This window comes from Astatotilapia calliptera, chromosome 4 (assembly GCF_900246225.1).
Source record: "Astatotilapia calliptera chromosome 4, fAstCal1.2, whole genome shotgun sequence".
NCBI lineage: Eukaryota > Metazoa > Chordata > Actinopteri > Cichliformes > Cichlidae > Astatotilapia > Astatotilapia calliptera.
In genome coordinates this window covers 27,198,671-27,217,979 of record NC_039305.1, presented here as the reverse complement: position 1 = coordinate 27,217,979, position 19,309 = coordinate 27,198,671, and the positions used below count along the sequence as shown (strand labels likewise).

The following is a 19,309-nucleotide window of genomic DNA, read 5'->3' as shown; positions in this document are numbered from 1 at the left end:
AAATTATTCTGTTTATAGTTTTGGAAATAAAATAAATAAATAAAATAAAACCTGCTTGAAATGCATTCGCTGCATAAACCTGGATAATAGAAAGTTTATTCAAGAAAAAACAAACAAATATTGTTTAGTGCATGGAACATTTAAATTCCAAGTGGAAAGATGTCAAAAGAACTTGTGGTATCGTACAGAAGACACACAGCTTGATTTGAAGTCCCTGCCATAAAGAGTCATGCTGAAATGTTTGCAACAATGTAAAATTCATTCATAACGTAACTTTATTAAAATCAGGACCGGATTTCCTGGCTAAAAGTAGCAACTCATTACATGAAGGCAACCATTTCAGAAGGCTTGTTACTTCCTGTAGTGACAAATAATCCAGCAGTGAGCTGAAGATGTGGTTGGACTTTATACAACTCGTGTATCATATGATATGAATGGCTGTGTAAGGTCCAGCACAGTATTGGAGAACAACCTCTCAACAGTAACATGTTGTCCGATACTCTGAGGTTTGTGCACTTTTTTCATTTAAATATTTAAGAAAATATAAAAGCAGATGGAATTTGTGAGTCTTCTGACTCACAGCGGTTGTATACATGTGCCTGTGGTCTCTAAACAATGCTCAGTAGAAGCAGCCTGAACCAGTTTTTGGTGATAGTTGTTGTAGCCTCAGTTTTCTCTTCTTAGGTGGCAGGAGAAGTACCTGCTGTGGTCTTCTGCTGTTGTAGCCCATCTACTTTGACTTCAGTGCATTGTGAGATCATCTTCTGCATACTTAGGTGGTAATGAGTGGTTATTGAGTTGAGGCCATTCTCCTCTGGCATCGGAGAACTGTTGCTCACTGGATATTTTCTTTACAGACTATTGTCTGTAAACCCAAGAGATGGTTGTGTTGAGAAGCAGATCTGCAGTTTCTAACATACTCAGACCAAATCTAGCACCAACAGCCACGCCAAGTCCAAAGTCACTTAAATCACCTTTTTTATCCATTCTGATGCTCAGTTTGAACTTTAGGAGGCCAAGTTGACCATATCTTCATGCCTAGAAGTGTTGGGCTTCTTCCATGTGATTGCTTTGTGTTAAGAAGCAATTGATCTTTCAAAAATGACTGGTGCCTGTATTCTTGTCATTGAATGCAAGATAATAAGTGTCTAAATGGGCAGCAAATATTTAAATATATATTTATGTTTGCAAATATTTAACCCTGTAAGACCCATTATTATATATTTATTATATTTTTTTTGTATCGCATTTCGATACATTGGGCATTTTGTGCAACTTTTTGTAACAACAAAAGACAAAAAAAAAAGTTTTGTCCATAACATTTTGAAATTATGGCAAGTACTGATCATGTTGATGAGATAGAGGTCTCAGAAACTCATGTATCAAATATGATAAAAAGGGCATAATAGGGTTAAAGATCTACACTTTCTCCCATTATGTAGAAGATGTGATGCATAGTGCGGTTGTGTTTTTTTGCTGTTTGTTGGTTTGGAAAGAGAAAAACTTGAAGATCTCTCAGCCTTGTGCACACTGCTCACACATGTGCATAAATCTGAAGCCCGACAGGCTAAAAATAGAGATCATTTAAGGTTTAGTGATGGGTCACCTAAATTCACTAAATTACTCAATAAATATTGATTAACCTTCACTTGATATCATCTCCTGAGCAAATGGTCCACATTTGCCCATATGCAACTTGACTGTCCAGTTTTACTGACTCGGGAAGGAGATAAAGGATCAGTTGTGTTTTCACCTTTGCCTCTCCACGTCATGCATATTTGCGAAGCATAAATCAGTTAGACGGCTTCAGCCTTGAATTTTTAATATATTTTCTCTCTGTTGAATTGAAAGATGTTGATTGTATCTATCAGGATCATAAGCATAAATCATCAGACTCCTGGAAACAATAACAAGGACAGTCACTGCTTCAGTGTATTTCTTTTCCACTTATGCAAAAGAAGAAGAAGACAAAAATGACATGATTTCTCTCTAAGAAATCTCTTAGTGCACATTCTGCAGTCATATTTTTTGCGCACTCATCCCCAGCATGCAAAACCCTCTCTGCTCCGAATTGGTATTAAAGCGTTTGGTCACCCCAATCACGTTTACCTTCAAACCCAAAAGAGCTTTCTGGTTGAAAATAAAATTACCAAAAATTACAAGAAAAGCTTTGCGATAGGAATGCAGAGAAGAAGACAGTGGAATTAAAATTCCCAGCAAACTAACAGAAGGAGTTGTGCTGCCCACACTAATGAGGCCTGTATGGGCAAGAAAAAAAAGAGACAGAAAGATGCTGCAGGTGGGATTTCACCAGGAAACGGCACCATCCTTTGAACCTCTCTTACTGGGATGTTTGGTAGTCATTTACATTCAGTCAGGCAGTTAAAAATATATATATTTATTTATTTTTTAGGAATTGCAGGTGCATCTCTCTAAAAGTCTGGAGAATTGAGCTGGTTGCAATTAGCGTCAGCTGTACTGTAAAGTTTCTTTGATCAGCTTTCCGTGGATAGTGTTCCATGTTTCAGGGCCCGAATTTCCCTCCAAAAAGAAAAAAAGAAAAAGAAAAAGAAAAAAAATCTGTCAAAAAAGAGCCACTCGCTGTGCAAATCACACGTGCAGAGTGGCAGAGCGCACAGACGCTTACGTATAAGCAGTTCTTACCATTATCTGTGACATTAAGGAAATGGATGCCATTATAACTCATTAGCGTGCACAGGTGCAGATCTTCTCATTAGAAACTTTGATTGTTCCTTTCATTTCATGACACAGCTTGAGATGTCTCTTCACGTCTGGAGGATGAATGCTTTGTTGGAGCCGACTTTGTGCTCCCTCCCTTAATATTTACATGTCTGTGATGTACAACGCCATCGTGTGGATTTAACCCGCAAACGCATGCACCCCTTGAGAGTGGCCAGTCAGTCAAGTGTTGTTAAAAAGAAAATGAGAAAAAGCATACTTTTAAATTTTTTTGAATTTAAAGTTTCATATGGTTTTCTTTCATGTGGTCATTCCCAGCACGCGTGACACCGTAGTTTAACTTCCTTTCATTCATATTTAATTGATTCATTTGAACATATTTTAAATAAAACTGGGCTAAAAGATTATAATTCCCCTTCACAATCATTGAGCTCCATCTCAGGTGTGTGTTGGAAAGGAACGCTTTACCCCACATGATGGCAGTACTGAGCCTGCCGTGTCACACAGCTTTAAACAGACTGGGAATTTATGCCGAATGAGACTATGTATGTATTTGTTTTCGGTTTCTTTTTTTCGAATATTTTAAAAGTTGTGCTGTAGGTTTAAAAGAACACTTTGCAGACTTAACAGTTCAGCAGTCATGCGGAGCAGCCTGTGAGAACAGTTGGAACAGCATGTCCCCTGATGATGTCATTATTAAGTGGAAGACTGTGAATAGTTTCTGGAGCTTGATGCGTAAAAACAAGTCTGAACATCACAGCCTCTGAATTACTCATATATGCCAGTGATTCTCTTAATATCTTTCTTAAATGCAATATATCTGATATCCTTGTGTTGGAGTTCCTGCATCATAATAATGTTGCAATTGGCCAATCACATTTTGTGATGTCATAGCCTTGCAAAGTGGGGATAGAAAGCAAAAAACAAAAGGATAAAAAAGGCTTTGTTTATCTAAAACTCCTTTCTGGAACAAATTATCAGCATTTCAATTGTTTTATTTGTTCATTTATACAACATAATGATGTCATGTTAGTCAGATTTACATTATTCGTGTTGGTTCGCTTGTGAAAGTTTTAACAGCATTATCTAATGTCTTGGCTCCTGCTAACCTAAAGCATTGATCAGTTGCATTGTTGATGATCCTGGATCAATGATGATGTAGGAACAACACCAACGCGCGGATATCTCATCAGATCGTGCCATATATATTCTGTTACGGTGCTGGTTCATAAGAAAGATGGCCAAGGGTTCAATGAGGTCAGTGTATGTGCGAGTAATCCCTATGAGCCATACTTTAAGGCTTTTTCTCTACTCCTGGCTTTATAAATGTCAATGAAAGTGGATAGCCTAACCCTGTTAGGAGGGGTGCCCGATGCTAGCTTAAAGGTGGTCTTAATGGAAGAGAAGCTAAAACAGCATGTTTCAGACAGTGGATGAGGTGTGTGGCTGCATCAGCTCGAGATAAATAAGGGTTATTTTGAGCTGTGAAGTATGCAAAGCCACTCTAGTAGAGGCCACGAATAAAGCAGGATGAGTTCCCTATGGAACAGATGGAGGTGGAAATTAGCCAACTACCGCAGGTCTGCTTCGTGACACTTTAATGTTACTTTAACTTACAACTCAGCAGCTAGACATTTTAGACAGACATAGGGCACCCTGTCTGCAACTGATTTCATACATTTATTCAAAAGTAACTTTAGGTAGTAAGATTTTATATTTAAAAAAATTAAAGTCGAGAAAAATTACCTTAAAACTTCTCTCATTTTGATTACATTTAAACAACTACTTCACTTTAAAACTTTAAAAGCATAAAAGAACATTTTTTCTGTTCTAATGTTTAAACTTCTGACACCCAGTGAGACTTATCAAGAGACAAAGGGCCTAGGTTATGTAGAGTTAACGATCCAGTAACATGATTTTTAATGATAATGAACATAGAGACATGCTGCTGGTAATACTGCTAAGTACTTTCTGTCAAGTAGAATGTTGGATGTGGGACTTTTTTCATTGCTGTACTGACACATTTGTAAAGAATTTGTCATCTGGAGATATACACCATGTGTATATGGGAAAGGAATGGGAATAATAATGTAGTAAGTCGTGACTAATCATTTTAAATGAATCTGTACCTTTTGTTATTAGTTTTTTCTTTTAATCAGTGATACTTTGGCTCCATGTCAGGAGATCAGAAGATACTTTAGGAGTTGAGCTGCATTTATAAAATACAAAGAAGGGGACAGAAGGCTTTCTAAAAAGCCCTGACGTTATCACTTTTTCCCAACAAAACGAAATGAAATGCAGTCTCAAACCATGACAGAGTCTCCACTGTGTTTTACATGGCAGTTCACTGTTCTAACTTTCTCCTGACCTCCTCTTTATATATTGATAACCTTTTTAACCAAAAATGTAAAATTTGGAGCTATCACTCCATAAGACCTGCTGATGCTGATTTTTTCGTCCAGTTTTTGTGTGACTTGGCAGCCTTTTCTCCCCGCTTCCTTTCCTCAAGTCAAAAAAAGCATCCTGTTCACATGCAAAACAAATGCAGCTGCTCTGACACACAAAATCACCGCCAATCACTCTGAGAACACAACAGCAAAACAAGAAGTGCAGACTGACACAGACAGCTTTTCTTATTTCAATATCCATTTATTGTTCTCATCACACAAATCTTTACAAAAACAGAGGGTTTGCTGCATCAGGATCAAAGGAAACACGGTCCTGCCTCTGAGTAGCAGATCTGAAGGAGACTGGTGCTTTTTATTCACATGTCAGTCAACTGCAGCGTGTTTGTTGTTTGATTTTTAAACATGTGTTACCGAAGACTTTACAGGAAAGTAAAGCTGCGGCGACGGCAGTCGAGCCGGTGGAGAATCCGAGTCTTCGTGGCGGGCGTGTTTACCTTTCATGTTTGATTGTGTCTCATTTGTGCATTTTGGATCACAGAGGATTCACAGAGAATTTGGACAAATGACAAATTCGCACTTGCAAATGAAATTACAGCCAGTCACTGCTTAGAAAACACTTTCGTTACATTTTGTCATCAAGATTATCTTAAGGCATTTCTGCTTCACTGGGACATTGAAGACTGGAAAGAAATGAGGAAACACATGAAACAAAGGGCCATCATGCAGCAAAGGTCACATGTCTGACTCAGCTTCACAAAGTTGCAGGTACACTATGTGGTATAAGTAGCCCTGGCTCTCTGAGCCATCAAAATGTCACAGTTTTGATTATTTATTTATTTGTTTTTTCAGTGAAATCAAACCTCTCACAAGTACAAGATGCTGATGATAATGAAGCTTAGCATCCATCAGGGAACTATATAAGGGTAGTTTAGCACATATTCTCAATGGTCAAACACATGTTTTTGGTTAAGTAGAAGCTATAATGAAAAATAAAATCTACTGGGTGCTAGATTTGGATCTCCAAAAGATGGTCATTTTTATTTAGCTGAGCACAATTAAAAAAAAATAAAATGAAGAGAAGTTATGTTCTTTTTGTTTTCATTTCCAAAATGATACCTATGACAGCCACATAGAGTGTGAGTGGAGCGTTCGTAAGGAAGGTTAACAAAAAACTTAAAGATATGTAGGCTGATGGAGGATTTAGTTGTTGTCACGCAGTCTGATGGCGTATTATCACTAATGTTATAATGCTAATGATTAGCCAGAGAGGCACATATTTACAACACAGGCCTATCATCAGAAAATTGGGCCATCTTTATCTTACATCCACATGAATGGGGAACCAAAAGCGATACATGCCTTTCCATCTGCAACAATTATTCTTTTCTGGGACCTTGCGGCTTTATTACACAATAGACATGACATTGATGAAGTCAGATAGAGCATTCGAGAAGGGGTAGTGATCAAGGTGGGTTGCAAAGCAGCTTGCAGAAGTGCATTAACTGCAGACAGGCTACACCAACTCAAATAGCATAAGTCGGATCAGCTAATGTGGAATAGCATGAGGATCAGCTGATCTGCTGGTATCATGAATGAGTCTCACTTTATGCCAGATAATTAAGACTTAAGAGCAGTAAGCTCCCTTCAGTGGGGAAACCTCTGGTAACTGTAAAACTGGTCCAAGTAGACAGCAGACAAACAAAGTTAGCAGCTGGCTGGTGATCATAGTAGAGCATAGTAGAACCAAAATAGAAAATATGCCCATTCATCATTAATATTACACCATTCATCAAATTAAAGCTCTTAATCTGTTAAGTTGGATGTGAAAGCTGTTAGATAAAATATTAGTGCTAACTAGAGTGCAATAATTTGTGAAATGTGTGTTCACAGCTTGACCTATTGCCTTGAAAAAGGAAAAATAGATCTCTTAGGGTGTTTAGATATCTATGCTTTAAATTTATGGCCCCACTATAAACTGTTGACCTGTCTGGGATGTAACCTCACTCTTGCCCCATCACAACTGAAAAGTAGAGGATGGATGGATGGATGATCAAAGCATGAAAAAAGGAAAGTGAAAATGGCCTAATAAAACTCAGAAAGTCAGGATCACATAGTGTCTGATGTCAGAGTAAAATGACTTTTCCAATCCAGCTTTATTCAGTCCAACAGACAGACGCAGCAAATTGAAACAAAAAGTGAGTCATCTGAGTACTTTCCAACTGATGGGTCAGAGTGGTTCAGCACGTCTGCTCGAATTCTCCATCATTGTAACAAAAACAAGATTTCCCTTCAATCGCCACACAGAGTCTTGGTGATGCTCGTGTAAAAATCACACTCTCAATAGAAAAAAGAGCTATGTACAATATCTTACAGGTTCGGTGTTAGAAAGTGGGGAAGAGGAGAAGGAAAGTACAGTAACAAGTAGGGGGTATAATGTGCTTGTGCATGTGCGTGCTTTCAAATATGTTAGAGTTTACGTCTGTAAAACGAGGTCTTCTGTGCTTTGTATGTCTGTGCTTGTGTGTGTGTGTTTGTGTGTGTGTGTGTGTGTTTGTTTGTCCAGCAGAGGGAAACATTTCACAGCACAGTGATGGCATATTAGCCTAGATACAGACACCACAGAGAAGAGAGATAAATGGAGAATGTAAAAAACAAAATGTATTTGTAAAGAAAGGAAAAGCAAACAAAGGCAAATGAAGAGAACAAAAGACAAAAGTGGATCGTGAGGGAGTGTGCAAATCAAAATCAGCAAAACTGTCACGCCACACGGAGCGCTTATGGCAACCACGCCGTATATACACAAACGTCAGTAAATCAATATATCAATAAAATCTCAGAAATAAATCACAGTAATTACACGACGCAGCCAAAGGAGACGCCACTTCGGGATGAGCGATGCTGTTCCACAGTTAAATGAAAGAGACATTTTTTTTAAAAGTCAGTTGGCATCACAGAGAAGTGTCCTGTATGAAGGCTCCTCTTCGCAAAAGAATACAAAAAAAAAAAACAAGCAAAAAACAAATATTTGCTCCTGAATGTGATGCACTTAATTTGGCTCACTGTTGTGCCACCTGCATTCGGGAGCTTGGGTTTGTCTCATCCAATGTGTGTTTCTGTTTCACATTAGGTTTTGGCAAAATTGCAACCATCTGAGAGCGACGGAAAACACAAAGTTGATAGCCAAGTGAAGATGTCTGTACCTTCATCCTGTTTGCTTTTGTCTGGTGCTTCTGCTGAAGGATAAGAAACGGATCCTTTGATCCTGGGAAACCTCATGCGAAGCTGACTAGGGCACTGCTACTCAACCCTGGTGGGTGCTTATGCGTGTGTCTGTGTGCACGTGCATGGGATGAAATAAGGAGAGCAAGTGTGTTTGTTTGTGTGTTCATATGGCTTGCTAAAAGGATGTTTTGTACGGGTAAATCTCAGCAGCACACATTTCCTCAGGTGGGTTTCTTTGGTCCAAAGCCGCGTCCTGAGAGCTCACCATCACCTTTCGGGTTCTTTCCTCAAACAGGCGTGCGCTCGTACGGTTGGAGAAAAAGAAGCAGCGGACATTCTCAGTGGTCACCGTTTGATTTCGTTTTTGTAACAGAGCAAACCACTGCTGATGAAAGTGAGCTTCATGTGATTGAGTTTATATACATATAAAAAAATTAGTTACATTTTTCAACATGAAAAAAAAAGGAAAGAAAAAAAAGATGTACCTGACTCTGTACTTATTGATCAGAGCTTTACTTTACTGGTATTCCAACAAAGAGAAAGTCTTTGAAGAGTTTGCCTATCGGTTCCCCGGGGGTTGAGAGGGCAACGGGGGATGTGTGTGCTGTGTATCATGTATTAGGAGGGGTGGGGGGTCTAGACCTGCGTGGAATAGGAGCGGTGCAATGTTGTGTACCGCCCAGCCGGATGGGCGGCGCATTGTGGTGAGTGCTGCTCCGACTGGTCTAGACTTCGCTGGAAATGGAGCGAGACGGTATGAGGACATCGGGGGTGGCGGGGAACCGATAGGGCTGATGGTCATGTGATCTCTGTGAACGGAGATCCCCGCGGAGTCTGCAGGGGAAAGAGAGGAGTGAGAAAGAGAGAGGAGGACGGGGCAGAGAGGAGGCGGAGGAAGAGAGAGAAAAGTGAAGAAAAGAATAATCAAGAGCAATGTACAGGGATGAGTGGAGGACAGAACAGATGTTCAACAGAGCAAAAAACAGAAATAAGGCAACAGATGGTGGAGATAGTGTTGGGGGGGGGGGGTGACAACGTTGGGTAAAAAATATTCAAAGCTGGTTAGAATGGTTGGACGTAGGTGTTGTAAGGTGGGGAGGAGGAGGAGAGTGCAAGATGCTGAAGGAGAGTGAGGGACAAGGGAGCAGATTGAAAGGAGAGAGGCAAGGTGGGAGACAGAGGAAAACAAGGCAGTCAGGTGAGGGTTAGAGACAGTGAGAGACCACAGAGGACGCACGATATTTTTCTAAATGCTTCACCCCTGAGAGAATCGCTTTAGAAAATGCAGCGCTTTCGGAGAGCAGATATAACTTGAGGGGATCGCTTCCACAGCTAAGACTATTTTCTTTTAGCCTCTGCTGACTTCACAGTTTCCCTTCAGCCAAGTGCTCTGCATTATATCCAAATGGTAAATAACACTTGGAGTGTGTCAGCCAAACTGCTGATTCACCTCAAAGACACAAGTGGCTCTCTCTATAAACCAGATAACGTGAAAATTTGTAACACTGTGGGATTTTTAGGAGTAAGCAGCACCTCTTTCCAAAGCAAACATTCACACTAGAATTTGTTCCATCCTCTGACTGAAACATAACCGTGGCTCATTTCACACCACTAGAACAAATCTCACATGCGTTCTTATCAGGGTACAACAAGCCTCGCGTGCGCAGAGATTTAAAGGATTCACTTGGGTGTTTTGCTAGGACTGGGCGTGCGGGTGGGCTTGGAGCATGCATGTTTGAATTTGTTCTTTTTTGAGGAACAAAAGGAAGGTCACGGATTCAGTTAAGAGACAAGGGGTGTGTATCTCAGCCCTTCTGTGAGCACAGTTGTGCCTCACACCCACCCCCGCCCCTTACCTGAGGGCCACTTAACTTTTCGAGTGGACTCTCCACGGAGGGCAGTGTCACCATCGGCATGCCCAGCATTGACTCGGGACGTTGGGGTCGCGGTGGAGGAAGACCGGGCTGCAGCTGTTGGAAGTTGTTAATCACACAAGTCACCTGATGATAGAAACCAACATAAAGAGTTAACTGGGACCAGAATGAGACACATGAGAGAAATTGACCATTTGTCAAATTCAACACCTAATCAGATTGTTCAGTAACAGCTTAGTGGATTTTCCTGTGTGGCAAAATGGTTTACAAGGGCTTTGGGGGAAAAAAGGACCGAATTATCAAAGAGCATGAATGTTAAAGTTATTTTGGGCTTTGGATAAAAACTTTGAACTGTTCTTTTTCCAGTGTACATCTTTAATGGACAAGTTTAAATATTGTTCTCCAATCCACACGGGGTCAAAAGTACTCAAACATACTCAGATATCGACATACATTCACTTAAATCTTCTAATATGTGGTACGAAAGGTTCTTGTCTTTTAACTTGACATGGTCACGGCATATTAACCTCTCATTAGTGATCATGATTGACTACAACTGGTTCTACAACTTTTCAACTCAACATAAAAAGAATTTGACAGTACTCTCTGGATTACTCGATACTCAGAATGGGAAAGTCCACGTGAAAATCTAAGAATGAGAATTACAGATTTACACAAGTTGGGAAGGTCTCAACAACTGCACCATCAGTTCAAACATTTCTATGTAAATGCAAGTTATTTGGATTTTTCCCCACCAGAAAACCCAACTGTCACCCTCAGCTGAGAAGAAATATGTTAGGATATTCAGGAACAACCAAGGAACCACCAAGGTTCCAAGGCATGACCTGGAAACTGCTGGAACACCAGTGTCACTGTCCAAAGTGATGTGGGTTTTTTCACAGCCATGGACTAAGACAGTGCTAACCAAGAAAGAAGGCCCTGCTCCAAAGGTGGCACTGTCAAGCTCAACTGAGACATGCTGCTGCCCACATGGCAAAACCTAACACTCCTGAAGAAAGGTTTTATGTTCAGCTAAAGTAAACAGCAGTGGCGTTTGCAGGGTTACTTAAGTTGGACTACCTGGTATATAATGTTGTGTTACCTGATTGCTAGCGACACAGCTATGTTAGCATAACATTAGCACAGTGAAGCTGGAGGATGAACGCCAACTTTCTTTCCACTCGATAAAAGTTAATGTGAGGGATTCTGGTGATTAGGGACAAATGCAATCGCATAGCAGGATGCTTTCGACCAAAACAGGCGCAGCTTGATGACATCATCAACATGCGCTATCGCGATAGAGCTATATAGTCAAAATCTCTATTGTTGGCCAAATTTATATCGTTTCTATCGTATATCGTTTATATCGTCCACCCCTACTAAGAACACTCCACCAAGCCTCAGGCATGGTTGAGGTAGCATCATAATCTGGGGTTGTTTTGCTGCTGGTTGTATTGCATTACATTAGATTAGAAAAAATCCAAAATAAAGTCAAACATTTGCACCCAATTCTTGCTTTTTAAAGTCATTAAAGAGTATCCTAAAAAAAGAATATATCAAAGAAATAATTAGGAGTCCAAAGTTACCATGGCATTCATGCTCATGATGAGTGGGTGTAAACTGCAAAACATTATCAGGCACCGCTAACTACTGTTAGGTCTGCAACTTTCAGTTACATGATTTTTCATAATTTGGGGTCTCTATGCCACTATAATAGGTTTGAAATGAAACACTCTGTGTACAATTGAAATTGAGACTCTCAACTTTGATTCAATGAATGATACAAGACATTTTGTTACCTGTTTAAATGTTACAGTTATTTTAAGGAGTAACCTAGAAATTCACTTAAAACAATTTTATAGTCAGATTAAGGTTATTTTTCAGTATTTCTTTATCAGTTAGGCAAAGAAAATGTCTTGAGTAATTTATTATTGTGGTACTTGCATTGGGAAACTGTTATAGTGGACCAAAGCAATTGGTCAAAACAAAACCAGATACTATAGCGGGAAAGTTAGAACCAACCAAAGCATGACTCATGCCATGAAAATGTAAAGCTCGCCAGGTATAGTAACAGTAACAAAAAGGGGTGTGGTTTAAAAAAATGGTTGCTTGACTTCTGCTACTGTGGTGCAGCATATTAAAATTGCATGTAAACCTATTTCCGAATGTCATTTAATCTGTTGAGATATTAATGTGGTCTTTAATCATCTGATTGATATGTATCCCATTAATGACCGTTTTTGTCTTTTTTCATAATTAAAAGCACCTAACAGGACATTTTTCTAAGACACATTGTTTTAGATTATGAAGAAAGATAATAAATTACCATATGAGACGTTACACAGCTGTTTTCACAGTGCTCTCAGGGGCAAGTAAGCTCGTCTTTACATGCAAAGATGGAGCGCTTAAAAAACTGAGAACATGTCTTTCTTTTTTAATCTATTTGTCTGCCTGTCTCTCTGCTCCTTCTATTCTCTCCTCACCAAAAACACAGCGATGGCTCCCCCAGTGAAGAATCCCGCCAGGACATCAGCCCAGTGGTTGCGGTACTCAGCCACTCTGACCACACCGACTAGCATGGCGAGACAAAGCAGCGTGAGGCTGATAGTGGGCTTGGTGAGCCGCGTGCCTTTGGTTTTGAACACCAGTGTCACGTACATCTGCAAAGAAGCATAAGGGAGGGAGCGCACAGTAGGGCTCAACAAACACAGAAAGCCACAAAGAGCATGCAAGTGCATAAGATACATCACTATTTTAAACCAGGTAATAAGACGTACAAGAGATTTTCTTCCTGTAATTGGCTGGTTAAAGTGGACCTATGTAGCTTGTCCTTACTTTCTCTCATTATATATTCAGCTACACTAGTGGATGGTCATATTAAACACAGCATTTACCTAATCATAAGGGGAACTAATCATAAGAAAGTTAGCTTAAAAGGGAATGGAGCATAAAGCAGGTGAACTGAGGAACTGCACTAAGTGGCATAGCATAGGATAAGTTACAAGAATAAAAATACTGAGATAAAAGTGAGCATATTATGCCACCTTTAAAGTTAAAGTACCTGTTAACTGTTTCGACAAAGGGAGGAAATATATAATCTGAAATTTTGTTCAGGCTAAACACAAATCAAATTTTTGAGGTGGCAGAAATCAGCATAAGTATCCACTTGATTACATCAAATAACAGCCAGTGTTATTTCTTGTTCAGCGTGGTAATGATTGTTTACAAATGACAAATACAAACTGGTAGAAACAAACTAATCAGTGTTGAAATAATTGGTAGGTGGTGCCTTTTTAACTGAAGGCAGCATTTCTGCAAATGTGTTTGTTAAGGTCTATTTACTTGCATACATCCTTGTTTTGCTTAAATGTGAGTGGTAAAAGGTAAAAAGGTTAAATTTATATTAGTGCTGTCAGCGTTAATCTTGTTAAAATGACCTTAACTCCATAACTGCATTAAAGTGGCAAATCTCCATTAGCGAGTTATCGCGGATAGCCTGGTGCGTGGGGCTGCAAGGCCGTGGTTAGCTCTTTAACGCGTTAGTGCCGTGCAGCCACGTGTGAGTGAGAGAGAGAGATAGATAGATAGATAGATAGATAGATAGATAGATAGATAGATAGTAGGGGTGCAACGATATTCGTATCGATATTGAACCGTTCGATACAGTGCTTTCGGTTCGGTACGCATATGTATCGAACAATACAACATTTGTAATTTATTTTATCAACTTTCCTTCTGACGATGCTGTCTGTGTTGAGCGCTCAGTGAATCTGCGTTCGACTACTCCGCCTAGGCTGCACTGTCGAGCGCAGATCCACTGAGCGCTCAACACAGACAGCATAGTCAGAAGGAAGAGCGCAGGGCAAGCTAGCAAGACAGAAGTTAAGCTCTCCTTGCAACATGGACCTCCCCCAACCTCAATCAGATCTGGCGTTTGGAATTATTTTGGTTTTCATGTGACGTATGACCCTGAAGGTAAGCGAGTCATGGACTAAAGTAAAACAGTATGTTGGATGTGCCATGCAATGCTCAATTACATGGGTGGGAACTAGTGTGACAGCACTGATCTGTGAGTGATGATAATTTGTGCACCAATTCCTCTGGCATCGTCTTATTAATCGTTAGCTTACTATGCAAACATGACAAGTGAAATCTCCCGCAGCTTACACATGTGAGAGGTTGATCGCGCAGAGAATCGCTGAGCTTATGTGAGTGAGCGTGTAAAAGCATTTCAGTTCTGCTGAGCCAAATAAGACAGGTCAGGGTGAAGAAGTGACAGCCAAAGAAAAGCTTACCACAAAACGGAGAAGTTATGACAAATCAGACTATAAGGCAAAAAGAAAGTGCAGCTTTATGGTTTCATGGACAAAATAATTTCTGTGGCTGCAATATGACGAGCTAAATAACCAGGGCTGCACATAAGTGGTCCGCAGGTGCGCATTCGCTGTCAAAAGAAAAAACACGCACAAGGGTTAGGGTTAAATTTAAAAACTGTACTTTTGAGTTAAAATATATATTTATAATTTTAATAAATGACAAATTAAAAAGGCATGAACATTTTTTTTGTATCGAAAAAATATCGAACCGTGACACCAAAGTATCGAACCGAACCGAACCGTGAATTTTGTGTATCGTTGCACCCCTAATAGATAGATAGATAGATAGATAGATAGATAGATAGATGAGCACTCGACTTTGACCGAGTCAAAGTCCAGACCTCAACCCAAGTGAAAACTTGTAGCAGGACTATAACAGAGTGGTGCATAAATGAGTGCCCACAAACCTCAAAGAACTTAAGCAAAGTCCTAAAGAAGAAAAGAAAACACTTATTTCAAGTAGAGATGGCACGATACCACTTTTTTATGTCCGATACCGATACCGATATCATAAATTTGGATATCTGCCGATACCGATATGAATCCGATATAGTGTTTTTTAATCAACAAAACTGTTTTTTTTAATATCTTGCTGCATTTTGTATAAGTTCATACTCAAGTTTAAAACAACAACTACACTAAAGCTATTCTGTTATACCTGTATGCAAAAAAAAAATATTTCATAGTTCAGCAATACTGATCAATCTAATAAACTTAAACCTACACCATCCTCCCTATTCTGGTATTTTAAAGAGTACTTAGCGTAAATATTAAGCAACCTAACTAATAGGGTTCCAACTCCCAGCAACAACAAAAATAAAAAAATAAAAAATAGGGAACCACCCCTCACACTCCACCTCATGATGCTTAATCGACGTAATCAACTTTAATTTGATGCAGTGTGAAAAAAAATGCACAGAAATCAATTATTTTTCAAGAAATATTAAATAGATTCAACATCTTTCTTCAACAAAAGTGCAGACTGCACAGATGGTACCTTTCCAAAGGAAAAAGTACTATAGCTTACTAGGGTATATATATTAGACTTAATAGTCACTATACACAGTAATTGACTTCTATTCATTTTACATCAAATTAAAACTTTGTGTGTCAGATAATTATTTATTAAAAGCTAGACATTTTAAATGAGAATAAGAAAGAAAAGTATGTCTTTGTGCCCCCTTTTCCCAGTTAATGCCCTATCGGCCCCCCTGGCTAAACTTTGCTAGATCCGCCCCTGCACAGTTACCAGCGTCAGCTATGTAGAAAAAGATCCTCGAGTAGAAAGTAATATTAAATAAATTCTAACAACAGCTTATCAAGCTTAAACGTGCTGCTGTTGTTCAGCCACTGGTTTCCTCTTTCTGGTGCAAAGTGGGCCAAAAACAAACCAGAGAGACGGACTCACTCGCGACAGAAAAGCAGATCAGCTGATCATTAAGCAGTTTCATGATTGAAGTAGCAGCAAGAAGAGGCAGTCGCTTGTTAAGCTTAACGCAGGAATGCTTTACATACATTCAGAGATGGACTTACACACTTGCTTTACTTTTCTCGGGGATAACTTTGTCGGAGATGACATGCCGGGTTGCTAGCGAAGCTCCAAATGCTATCCAGACCACCGACAGGTCCCGCATGCCACAGCCGCTCTATCACGTGATGCATACTGCTCCGACGTGCTAACGTTCTGAGGTGAGTTACGGCGTGTTGCAAGTTTTGTGAGGTGCTTTCATGATATTTAATGGATCGGATTACATTTTTTATTTTTCTCCGATATCCGATCCAGTAATTTAGGTCAGTATCGGACCGATACCGATACGTAATATCGGATCGGTCCATCTCTAATTTCAAGTTATGGATGCTAAAAGCAATTCAACAAGCCATTTTATTGCCGTTTTCCACAGGACCCTATGTAACTTTCCTTTTCAAATGACTGCATTCTTTAATATGTGATGGTCTTCTTTGATTTCATCCTAATCTGAGATCTAGTGGCAATGGTGTTCACTAAAAACAGAAAGTTTGGCATGGGCCTGAAATAACACAGTAAAGACAGCAGGTGGGCTTCAATTGCTAGAACACATCTGAAACTCCCGTTAAGTCTTAAATCTTTACAGTAGCAATATCACCTCCAGTTTTGTCCAACCTACCACTGTGTACACTGCTGAGTAGACGCTGAGTGCTGCATCCTTAGATGGGAAGGATTTACGTGCAGACATAACAATCAGTGGGTTGCCTGTGCAGGCCCGTCGCTCTGTGATGTACTGCATCGTGGACTGGCAGCCTAATGCTGTGTAGTTTGGTCGGCAGGCAGACAGGAAGTGAGGCGTCTGGTTTCCTGTCACTACCTGGCCGGCATTGGCGAAAATGGTCGTGGTGAATAGACCAAAGGCATAAACACCTGGACAGGACAAGAGTGTAGAGAAGGGGGAATTGTGGAAAAGTTAATAAGCAAGCATATATTTTATTTTTATTAAAAGAAAATATAGATTTTGAAAGAGACACACGTCACCAGGTGATAAAAGTAGTAAATGCTTCTACTTCAAAGAGCCCCAACACATTATTATGTGTGAAATTGCAACAGAATCCTCCTCCTCAGCTGATTCAGCTCAAGATGCAGATTGGTAGGCTTCTTAATATTCATGGGAGCCTTACTGCCAGGATCCTGAGCAATCTACCTCAAACATTATGCCACATTTGATCATCCAATTAACAGCTTCATGTGCCAGCTGTGGCTGACAAACAGCAGGTCAGGTTTTTCCAGTTCAGCAATTTCTTTCATAATGTTAAATGGTACTTTTTATTCTCTTTTATTTTTCATCATTCAATTACACACTTATGAAGCACTTATTTATAGACTGAGGATGCCTGTAAGTGAGAGCCCCAATGTTAAAAAAAACAAATAAACAGATTAAAGCCTGCCATCGAGCAGTGCTGGGTCCAACACATCCCAAAGTAATGTGTTACTGCACTAAATTCAGTAATTATATTACGGTTACATTAAAGTCATTACTTGTGTTACAAGTTATCTGCACGCTGAGTGGATACCCTATATATGAACGAGCCCATTACCATTTACCATCAAACAAATAGCTAGCCAAGAACCCAAAGTGACGTTAAATCTTATTGCATGCTGACCCCAGCCCAGCAGCCAGAGTTTAGTCTTGCCCAGGTAACGAAAGCAGTGATGAGCAGTCAGTCTTGCAGCATTGTAGCATTAATTTCTACCTGTTCATGTTTCTATAGTAGAACATGAACAAGTAGAACTGTGGAAATCACTTTAAACTCTCTTTAGGTTGTTTTTCAATGCTGAGTAATTAAGTAACAAAGTAGATTAAAGTTCATCCAGAATGTTCTCACAGTGCTTCACTTGTTCCACATTGTGTCATGTAAAGCCTTGTTCCATTATATTATACAGCAATTACAGTCTCAAGTCTTTTGGAATGTGATGCTACAAGCATGGCATACCTGTTTTTAGGGCAGTTTCTTCTTTGCAGAACTACCGAAAAAAATAGAAAAAATACACCCAGTGGCTGTGTGCTTAGGGTAGTTGTCCTGTTGGAAAATGAACCTTCACCCCAGTCCTGAAGCCAAGAGTGCTCTGGAGCTGTATATCATCATGGACGTCTCTGAACATTGCTGCACTCCATGTTCATCTTTCCCTCAACCCTGACTAGTTCTCAGTTCCTGCTGCTTAAAAACATCCCCACAGCATGATCTTGCCACCACCATGCCCAGTGCTTGGTGCCTTTGTTACTAATGGTCACACGCCGCAAAATGTGGACCAAGTGAAGTGCTGTGAATATTTTGCACTTTTAAGAAAAGTAATACATTACTTTGTTGAAAATGACTAAGCATTGCCCAGTACCTCAAAGTCTATGTGATGTTTAAACAAGTCAGTGTCAGAATACAACAGGTAAAGAGAATTCATTACAAGTGTTTGTTACAACTCCAGCTACCTGCACACTGCACCGAGCTTCCATCCTTTTGGAGGAATCGTGACCTGACACTGTCCACAGTTTATATATGAAAATGGTTAGAAAGATTTAGATGTGTCACTTCAAAAGCCTGAAAAAGGGACTGTGGAAGACACTACAGCATGCTCACCCAAGAAGCGTATTATGCGTCTCAGTAAGGGGTTGAAGTAGCAGCAGTCTGCAGTCACAATGGTCTTCTCCTGGGTTCCCTCTGCCTTGGTGAAGAAGGCGCACAGCTCTCCAACAAGAATCTGGAAACACACAAAAAACATAGTAGCCATGGTTCCATCCATCCATCCATCCTCTACTTTTCATTGTGGTCCAGATCACAGCGGCGGCAGTCTAAGCAGAGATAACCACATGGGAGCCAAAAGCAACCTCCTCGGTTGCCTTTGTCACAGGAGGGATCCTAGACATAAAACCACCTCAGCTGTCTTCATTCAATATAGACTAGCAGCTCTAGCCCCTTCAGAATAACTTGCATGCTACCTAGAAGGCTAAGCCCGTCAGAAGAAGCTAATTTCTGCTGCTTTTATACAGTGTTATTCTTTTAGGGGTAATTCAGATATATACATATAAAGGAGAGGACTGGAACATAGATTGACCAGGCCATCTACAGACACATCTTCACATTATGTTTTGGTAAATCTTCAAAAATTGTTTTGTATAATATCACTATAATTTTTTAAAAAAATACACTCCAAATACCATTTCTAGGTGCACCAATAGTACTGGGGGTTGTGTGTGCATAGACCAAG

The 19,309-nt window shown here is 39.9% G+C and overlaps 1 protein-coding gene across 5 annotated transcripts in view; it reads right to left on the bottom strand.

Moving 5' to 3' along the window:
- Positions 1 to 5,328: 5,328 nt before the first annotated feature.
- The window catches only part of plppr2a (phospholipid phosphatase related 2a), an 85,412-nt gene continuing 71,431 nt past the window's right edge, over positions 5,329 to 19,309 (bottom strand). For 2 of the 5 annotated variants that reach the window (XM_026165869.1, XM_026165872.1), the window contains 5 exons: positions 18,682 to 18,802; positions 16,725 to 16,975; positions 12,688 to 12,864; positions 10,203 to 10,330; positions 5,329 to 9,164 (listed from right to left, as the gene is read on the bottom strand). In XM_026165869.1, the coding sequence (XP_026021654.1) occupies positions 9,056 to 9,164; positions 10,203 to 10,330; positions 12,688 to 12,864; positions 16,725 to 16,975; positions 18,682 to 18,802 (786 nt within the window). In that variant the 3' untranslated portion in view covers positions 5,329 to 9,055. Of the gene's footprint in view, positions 9,450 to 10,186; positions 10,331 to 12,687; positions 12,865 to 16,724; positions 16,976 to 18,681; positions 18,803 to 19,309 lie in introns of all 5 variants that reach the window. The other 3 variants (XM_026165870.1, XM_026165873.1, XM_026165871.1) reach the window with 2 other exon arrangements.